General features: G+C 40.1%; 2 protein-coding genes across 4 annotated transcripts in view; one reads left to right on the top strand and one right to left on the bottom strand.

The window, feature by feature from the left end:
• The window catches only part of CD274 (CD274 molecule), a 114,391-nt gene that overhangs the window by 66,334 nt on the left and 38,667 nt on the right, over positions 1-9,390 (top strand). The gene's annotated exons all lie outside the window — the stretch shown is intronic.
• PLGRKT (plasminogen receptor with a C-terminal lysine) overlaps positions 1-9,390 on the bottom strand; it is a 50,051-nt gene that overhangs the window by 33,099 nt on the left and 7,562 nt on the right. For both annotated transcript variants that reach the window (XM_055578154.1, XM_055578155.1), the window contains exons 2-3: positions 3,819-3,946; positions 1,787-1,873 (exon numbers count right to left, since the gene is read on the bottom strand). In XM_055578154.1, the coding sequence (XP_055434129.1) occupies positions 1,787-1,867 (81 nt within the window). In that variant the 5' untranslated portion in view covers positions 1,868-1,873; positions 3,819-3,946. The remainder of the gene's footprint in view (positions 1-1,786; positions 1,874-3,818; positions 3,947-9,390) is intronic.

The raw sequence follows: 9,390 nt of genomic DNA, 5'->3' as shown, positions 1-9,390 counted from the left end.
CTTGGACAAGGACTCTCTGAGTATGTAACATACTCTGTTGGTTCATAAACCTAATGTTTGGTCACTTCTCGGTCACTTTACTCTGTTAAATAGTTCAGTTGCCCATTCTTTGCAACAGTTCCATTCTCCCCAGAGAAATCTTTATCTTGTAGAAAACACTCTTATCATAATAATAATGACCACAGCAATGGCTAGATTATCGCCTCCAGTTTACAGGTTAGGAGACTGAAGCACAAGCCACACAGTGAGTCAGGAGGTAGAAGTGGGATTCAAACCCAGGCGGCCTTGCTTTAGTTCTCACTTGTAACCAGTCACTATATGTCTCACAATAGGACCATCTGCTCCTAGGGCTATAATGAACCACAGAGGCCTAGAGATCTTTGTTAGAAATCTTAGGAAAATAACTTCAGTCAAACATTTAATACTTGATTTTGACATATAACATTTTTTTTCAAACTTTAAATGTTTTATTTTGTATTGGGGTTTAGCTGATTAACAATGTTGTAGTAGTTCCAGGTGAACAGCAAAGGGACTCAGCTGTACATATACATGTATCTGATGTACATTTTAAAATACTTTTTAATAACGTATATTAGGCAACTAGACAATCTTCTACTTTGCTTTGATCTTTTTATCTAGCCATTGTATCGGAGAAGGCAATGGCAACCCACTCCAGTACTCTTGCCTGGAAAATCCCGTAGGCAGAGGAGCCTGGTAGGCTGCAGTCCAAGGGGTTGCTAAGAGTCAGACACGGCTGAGCAACTTCACTTTCACTTTTCACTTTCATGCACTGGAGAAGGAAATGGCAACCCACTCCAGTGTTCTTGCCTGGAGAATCCCAAGGACGGGGGAGCCTGGTGGGCTCCCGTCTATGGGGTCGCACAGAGTCGGACATGACTGAAGTGACTTAGCAGCAGCCATTGTATAAATCCAGTGTCAAGTGTTCATACTCTATTAAAATTTATTGTTGCTATAAAAAATTATCAAACAGTGGCTTGAAAAGTGAAAGTTTCTCAGTCATGTCTGATTCTTTGCAGCCCCGTGGACTATAGCCTGCCAGGCTCCTCTGTCCATGGAATTCTCCAGGCCAGAATACTGGAGTGGGCAGACATTCCCCTCTCTAGGGGATCTCCCCAAATCGGGAACAACACAAATTTATTGCCTTCTAGTTCTGGAGGTCAGAAGTTCAGAATGGACTGGAAGGATGGCATTCCCTCTGGAGGTTCTAGGAGAGAATCTATATCCTTACCTTTTCCAGTTTCTAGAGGCTGCCTGAATGTTTTACTCCATCTTCAAACTCAGCAGCATAGCATCTGCAAATTTCTCTCTCTCTCTGACTCTGATCCTCCTGCCTCCCTCTTTCCCTTATAAGGACCTTTATGATTACATTGGACCCATCTGGAAAAACCAGGATAATCCAGGATCTGCCCCTACAAACTCATTAGCTTACTCACACTGTAAAGTCCGTTTCGCCATAACATACTGACAGGGGGTTAGGATGCAGACATCGTTTGGTGGGGAGGAGGGGCATTATTCTGTTTGCCATACACTCTGTAAGCAGTTATCTTTTCCTTCTTTATGGAAATTTTTACATTAGGTATCTAGATTAAAGATTTAAACAAGTCCATTCACCAGATAATTAGTAGTCCATTTCATCTTGTCTTTGAGGGTAGAGCACCAAGAGCATTTTACATTTGGGGAGGTTAAGGAGAACATAGCACTGAAACACACGTGACAGAAACTTTAAGCACTGTAACAACGTAAACTTTTTTTTTTTTTAATGTACCTGAAGTCGGGAATTCATAAGCATGAACTCCTGTTGGCTTTTCATGTTCTCATTCATAGACTTTGAAAATATAAACCCCATCTTGACCTAAAATGTAAAAAAGCAAAGTTTAAAGCAGTGTATTCTACATGCATCCTCACATGCTCTATTTTTCAGGCTACCATGAGCTTAAGACAAAATTTAAAAAAAAGGAAAATTTTCTGACCTGGAACACATTATGGATTCTAGTCTTGGCTCCTAACTAGCTGTCTGATCTTGGACAGACTTAACCAGCAGTCTTTTCTTGCTTTTAGTTTTCATAAAGCAGGAAAAGATACTTGCTTAGAGTGTACAGCAGTGCCTTAGAGTGACAGAATAATGCCCCCGGCCATTGTTTACCTACACAAGCACAGCTAACAACCAGGTGATTTCCAAAATCCTTTCCTGTTCTATAGGTTCATATTTCCTGATTTTTCTTCCCACTGTATATGTGGAAGAACTAAACACACAAAAACAAACAAACTCTCTCCTTTTTAATGAGGGGCAGGGTGAATACCATCTACTCTCTTACCTTCTGTATAGTTGGATGACAGAACTTTTGCTTCTGATGAGGGGTAACTTAGAAGATGCATTGCACACCTAGAACACTGATTTCTCTGTGCTGTTTGCGTTTATGCTTTAAGTGTATCAAGGTTACTATATCAATACTCTTCCTACAGTCCTTTTCCCTCTCTTACCCACTTTTTCTATTTCCATCCACCCATTGCTAACATCCATTGGCCATTGTCCTCTAGCCTCATTTTTTTCTTATTAAGTTACTATTAAAGTTCTCAAAATGGGGAAAACCTAAGGATACTTAAATGTCTTGGGAAACACAAATTTTAAATGAATACTTGGTATCGTCTATCCTATTTATCTTACTTAAGTTCTTAAGTAGCCTGGCAATTCTAGATGGTCCAGAACTCAGTATTTTGTTCTTAAGTCAACTGGGTAGTTACAGAAGACCTCAGTTAGTTGTTGATTCTGCCTTCAGAACACTACACAGCTCAGGAAGGTTATGACTCCTCTACCTCCTCAACAATGTTGCTGATTCTCTTTGGGAAGCCATTGAGCACTTAGTGAACCTCAGCTCAGAGTGGTCATTCTTAATGCTTTCTACCCAGGATTCACAATATTCTGTGGGAACCCTGGGCAGAGCTCCTATTTTCCATATCCTCAGAAAACAAAAAACAAAAAACAAAAAAAAACACATGGGTTTTAGCTTAACTGGTGAGAAGATGAAGGAAGAGGGAGGGCATTTCATGCCAGACATAATGGGTTATCCCTGCTAATGGGGCTCCAAGTGAGTAGATATTACACGCCAGACATCAGTAGCTTCCCTGTATTTTGGCCAGAGACACACCATGGATTTATAGGAGGCTCCAAGCCACAATCAGCTTCAATGTTAGGCATAATAAGCTGAGCCAGAGGAGGAGAGGCACAATCCTGAACAGGCCTGGGAAGTCATGAGATTTCCCTACCCACCCCATCCCTCAGCTGCTGTCCTACTCCATCCTGTGACCAGAGGCACAGCCACCCAGTAAGGTGGAGAGATCTAGCAGAAGTTCTCTCTTTTCTCCACTTTTACAGCCCCATGTCCATTGTCTCCAACAGCAGAGCAGAACTTTCCTGAAGGCAGAAGCAATATATTACCCATTTTGGCAGTCCCCAGGGTGTCTCTTTCCCACAAATGTTGCAGAAAGCATGATACAAGAGAAAGTGTAGCTCAAACAGTTGCCATTTCTTATTTTTCTTTTGCACATAGGAGTAGATAATTGAATTTTTACATATGCAGCAAACATTTATCAAGAAAATAGCTGTCCTCTAATCCTATTTACACACACACACACACGTACACACCCACACCCACACCACACCCACACACACCCTGTATGTCAGAGTTGGGTCCCATAGAGTGCTTCTATTTATAAGGGGGTGGACTCTCCTTTGAAGTGGAGTTACAGTCCTCATCTAGGGAAGAGAAACTATCTGGAAAGTTAGGACTTTGGCTTACCTCTTTCTTGGCCTTGCCTTCTTCAGTCTGGACTGTAGTTTGGATATATCAGGGGATATTCCCACAGGTTACAGGTAGAAGCTAAGCAGGAAGAATAGCTTCCCTGTAGTTCCCAAAGGAGACCACACCTGAAAACGAGTACACCACACCTTGTGAACTGTGCCCTGGAGTTCAGTATTCTCTACCTTCCCCTCTTTTCCGACCCTAACAAAGCCATTTTCCAAAGTCTGGCAGATTCCTTAAGGTGTCCAGAATACTCTCAGCTTTCATTCTCCAACTCACAAAATATATACAGTATGTCCCCTACATACAAACAGACTCTATTCCAAGAGGACGTTTGTAAGTCCAATTTGTTTGTAAGTCCAACAGAGTTAGCCTAGGTATCCAACTAACATGATCAGGTATATAGTACTGTACTATACTAGGTAGACATAGACTGATGTGATGATCTCATGGACACAGCCTTCTCTAACTCAATGAAACTATGAGCCAGGCTGTGTAGGGCCACACAAGATGGACGGGTCATGGTGGAGAGTTCTGACAAAGGTGGTCCACTGGAAAAGGGAATGGCAAACCACTTCAATATTCTTGCCTTGAGAACCCCACGAATAGCATGAAAAGCCAAAAAGATAGGACTGAAAGATGAACTCCCCAGGTCAGTAGGTACCCAATATGCTACGGGAGATCAGTGGAGAAATAACTCCAGAAAGAATGAAGAGATGGAGCCATAGCAAAAATAACACCCAGTTGTGGATGTGGCTGGTGATGGAAGTAAGTCCAATGGTATAAAGAGCAATATTGCATAGGACCCTGGGACGTTAGGTCCGTGAATCAAGGCAAATTGGAAGGGGTCAAACAGGAGATGGCAAGAGTGAACACCAACATTTTAGGAATCAGTGAACTAAAATGGACTGGAATGGGTGCATTTAACTCAGATGACCATTATATCTACTACTGTGGGCAAGAATCCCTTAGAAGAAATGGAGTAGCCATCATAGTAAACAAGAGAGTCCGAAATGCAGTAGTACTTGGATGCAATCACAAAAACAACAGAATAATCTCTGTTCATTCCCAAGGCAAACCATTCAGTATCACAGTAATCCAAGTCTATGCCCCAACCAGTAGTGCTGAAGAAGCTGAATTTGAACGGTTCTATGAAGATCTATAAGACCTTCTAGAATTAACGTGCAAAACTGATGTCCTTTTCATTATAGGGGACTGGAATGCAAAAGTAGGAAGTCAAGAGATACCTATAGTAACAGGCAAATTTGGCCTTGGAGTATGGAATGAAGCACGGCAAAGGCTAATAGAGTTTTGCCAACAGAACGCACTGGTCATAGCAAACACCCTCTTCCAACAACACAAGAGAAGACTCTACACATGGACATCACCAGATGGCCAATACCGAAATCAGACTGATTATATTCTTTGCAGCCAAAGATGGAGAAATTCTATACAGTCAGGAGAAACAAGATTGGGAACTGACTGTGGCTCAGATCATGAACTCCTTATTGCCAAATTCAGACTTAAATTGAAGAAAGTAGGGAAAACCACTAAGACCATTCAGGTATGACTGAAATCAAAACCCTTAAGATTATACAGTGGAAGTGAAAAATAGATTCAAGGGATTAGATCTGATAGAGTGCCTAAAGAACTGTGGATGGAGGTTTGTGACATTGTACAGGAGGCAGTGATGAAGACCATCCCCAAGAAAAAGAAATGCAAAAAGACAAAATGGTTGTCTGAGGAGGTCTTAGAAATAGCTGAGGAAAGACGAGAAGCAAAAGGCAAAGGAGAAAAGGAAAAGATATACCCATTTGAACGCAGAGTTCCAAAGAATAGCAAGGAGAGATAAGAAAGCCTTCCTCAGCGATCAACACAAAGAAATAAAGGAAAATAATAGAATGGGAAAGACTAGAACTCTCTTCAAGAAAATTAGAGATACCAAGGGAATATTTCATGCAAATATGGGCACAAAAAAGGACAGAAATGGTATGGACCTAACAGAAGCAGAAGGTGTTAAGAAGGCGTGGCAACAATACACAGAAGAACTATACAAAAATGATCTTCATGACCCAGATAACCATGATAGTGTGATCACTCATCTAGAGCCAGACATCATGGAATGTGAAGTCAAGTGGGCTTTAGGAAGCATCACTACGAACAAAGCTAGTGAAGGTGATGGAATTCCAGTTGAGCCATTTCAAATCCTAAAAGATGATGCCGTTAAAGTGCTGCACTCAATATGCCAGCAAATTTGAAAAATTCAGCAGTGGCCACAGGACTGGAAAAGGTCAGTTTTCATTCCAATCCCCAAAGAAAAGCAATGCTAAAGAATGCTCAAACTACCGCACAATTGCACTCATCTCACATGCTAGCAAAGTAATGCTCAAAACTCCAAGCCATGCTTCAACAGTACGTGAACCGTGAACTTCCAGATGTTCAAGACAGATTTAGAAAAAGCAGAGGAACCAGAGATCAAATTGCCAACATCCACTGGATCATCAAAAAGGCAAGAGAGTTCCAGAAAAACATCTATTTCTTCCTTACTGAATATGCCAAAGCCTTTGACTCTGTGGATCACAACAAACTGGAAAATTCTTCAAGAGATGGGAATACCAGAGTACCTGACCTGCCTCCTGAGAAATCTGTATGCAGGTCAAGAATCAACAGTTCAAACCGGACATAAAACAACAGACTGGTTCCAAATTGGGAAAGGAGTACGTCAAGGCTGTATATTGTCACCCTGCTTATTTAACTTATATGCAGAGTACATCATGAGAAACACTGGGCTGGAAGATACACAAGCTGGAATCAAGATTGCCGGGAGAAATATCAATAACCTCAGATATGAAGATGACACCACCCTTATGGCAGAAAGTGAAGAGGAACTAAAAAGCCTCTTAATGAAAGTGAAAGAGGAGAGTGAAAAAGTTGGCTTAAGGCTCAACATTCAGAAAACTAAGATCATGGCATCTGGTCCCATCACTTCATGGGAAATAGATGGGGAAACAGTGGAAACAATGTCAGACTTTGTTTTTTGGGGCTCCAAAATCACTGCAGATGGTGATTGCAGCCATGAAATTAAAAGACACTTACTCCTTGGAAGGAAAGTTACGACCAACCTAGATAGCATATTCAAAAGCAGAGACATTACTTTGCCAACAAAGGTCCGTCCAGTCAAAGCTATGGTTTTTCCAGTAGTCATGTATGGATGTAAGAGTTGGGCTATAAAGAAAGCTGAGCACTGAAGAATTGATGCTTTTGAACTGTGGCATTGGAGAAGACTCTTAAGAGTCCCTTGGACTTCATGGAGATCCAACCAGTCTATCCTAAAGGAAACCAGTCCTGAATATTCATTGGAAAGACTGATGCTGAAGCTGAAACTGCAATACTTTCGCTATCTAATGAGAAGTGACTCACTTGAAAGACCCTGATGCTGGGAAAGATTGAAGGCGGGAGGAGAAGGGGACAATAGAGGATGAGATGGTTGGATGGTATCACTGACTCAATGGACATGAGTTTGAGTAAGCTCCGGGAGTTGGCAATGGACAGGGAAGCCTGGCGTGCTGCAGTCCATGGGGTCACAAAGAGTTGGACGTGACAGAGCGACTGAACTGAACTGATTCCAGGTTTAAATAAAATACATGAAAAACAAACCAAAAATAAACCTTTTTTAATCTTATAGTACAGTACCTTGAAAAGGATAGTAGATCTTTAATCCATTTTGAGTTTATTTTTGTGTATGGTGTTAGAAAGTGTTCTAGTTTCATTCTTTTACAAGTGGTTGACCAGATTTCCCAGCACCACTTGTTAAAGAGTTTGTCTTTAATCCATTGTGTATTCTTGCCTCCTTTGTCAAAGATAAGGTGTCCATATGTGCGTGGATTTATCTCTGGGCTTTCTATTTTGTTCCATTGATCTATATTTCTGTCTTTGTGCCAGTACCATACTGTCTTGATAACTGTGGCTTTGTAGTAGAGCCTGAAGTCAGGTAGGTTGATTCCTCCAGTTCCATTCTTCTTTCTCAAGATCGCTTTGGCTATTCGAGGTTTTTTGTGTTTCCATACAAATTGTGAAATTATTTGTTCTAGCTCTGTGAAGAATACCGTTGGTAGCTTGATAGGGATTGCATTGAATCTATAAATTGCTTTGGGTAGTATACTCATTTTCACTATATTGATTCTTCCAATCCATGAACATGGTATATTTCTCCATCTGTTAATGTCCTCTTTGATTTCTTTCACCAGTGTTTTATAGTTTTCTATATATAGGTCTTTAGTTTCTTTAGGTAGATATATTCCTAAGTATTTTATTCTTTCCGTTGCAATGGTGAATGGAATTGTTTCCTTAATTTCTCTTTCTGTTTTCTCATTATTAGTGTATAGGAATGCAAGGGATTTCTGTGTGTTGATTTTATATCCTGCAACTTTACTATAGTCATTGATTAGTTCTAGTAATTTTCTGGTGGAGTCTTTAGGGTTTTCTATGTAGAGGATCATGTCATCTGCAAACAGTGAGAGCTTTACTTCTTCTTTTCCAATTTGGATTCCTTTTATTTCTTTTTCTGCTCTGATTGCTGTGGCCAAAACTTCCAAAACTATGTTGAATAGTAATGGTGAAAGTGGGCACCCTTGTCTTGTTCCTGACTTTAGAGGAAATGCTTTCAATTTTTCACCATTGAGGATAATGTTTGCTGTGGGTTTGTCATATATAGCTTTGATTATGTTGAGGTATGTTCCTTCTATTCCTGCTTTCTGGAGAGTTTTTATCATAAATGGATGTTGAATTTTGTCAAAGGCTTTCTCTGCATCTACTGAGATAATCATATGGTTTTTATTTTTCAATTTGTTAATGTGGTGTATTACATTGATTGATTTACGGATATTGAAGAATCCTTGCATCCCTGGGATAAAGCCCACTTGGTCATGGTGTATGATCTTTTTAATGTGTTGTTGGATTCTGATTGCTAGAATTTTGTTAAGGATTTTTGCATCTATGTTCATTAGTGATATTGGCCTGTAGTTTTCTTTTTTTGTGGGATCTTTGTCAGGTTTTGGTATTAGGGTGATGGTGGCCTCATAGAATGAGTTTGGAAGTTTACCATCCTCTGCAATTTTCTGGAAGAGTTTGAGCAGGATAGGTGTTAGCTCTTCCTAAATTTTTGGTAGAATTCAGCTGTGAAGCCGTCTGGACCTGGGCTTTTGTTTACTGGAAGATTTTTGGTTACAGTTTCAATTTCCGTGCTTGTGATGGGTCTGTTAAGATTTTCTATTTCTTCCTGATCAAGTTTTGGAAAGTTGTACTTTTCTAAGAATTTGTCCATTTCTTCCACGTTGTCCATCTTATTGGCATATAATTTTTGATAGTAGTCTCTTATGATCCTTTGTATTTCTGTGTTGTCTGCTGTGATCTCTCCATTTTCATTTCTAATTTTATTGATTTGATTTTTCTCCCTTTGTTTCTTGATGAGTCTGGCTAATGGTTTGTCAATTTTATTTATCCTTTCAAAAAACCAGCTTTTGGTTTTGTTGATTTTTGCTATGATCTCTTTTGTTTCTTTTGCATTTAT

The sequence above is a fragment of the Bubalus kerabau genome, chromosome 4, assembly GCF_029407905.1.
Source record: "Bubalus kerabau isolate K-KA32 ecotype Philippines breed swamp buffalo chromosome 4, PCC_UOA_SB_1v2, whole genome shotgun sequence".
Taxonomy (NCBI): Eukaryota; Metazoa; Chordata; class Mammalia; order Artiodactyla; family Bovidae; genus Bubalus; species Bubalus kerabau.
The sequence above is the reverse complement of the archived record's forward strand: the minus strand, read 5'-3'. Positions and strand labels throughout refer to the sequence as shown.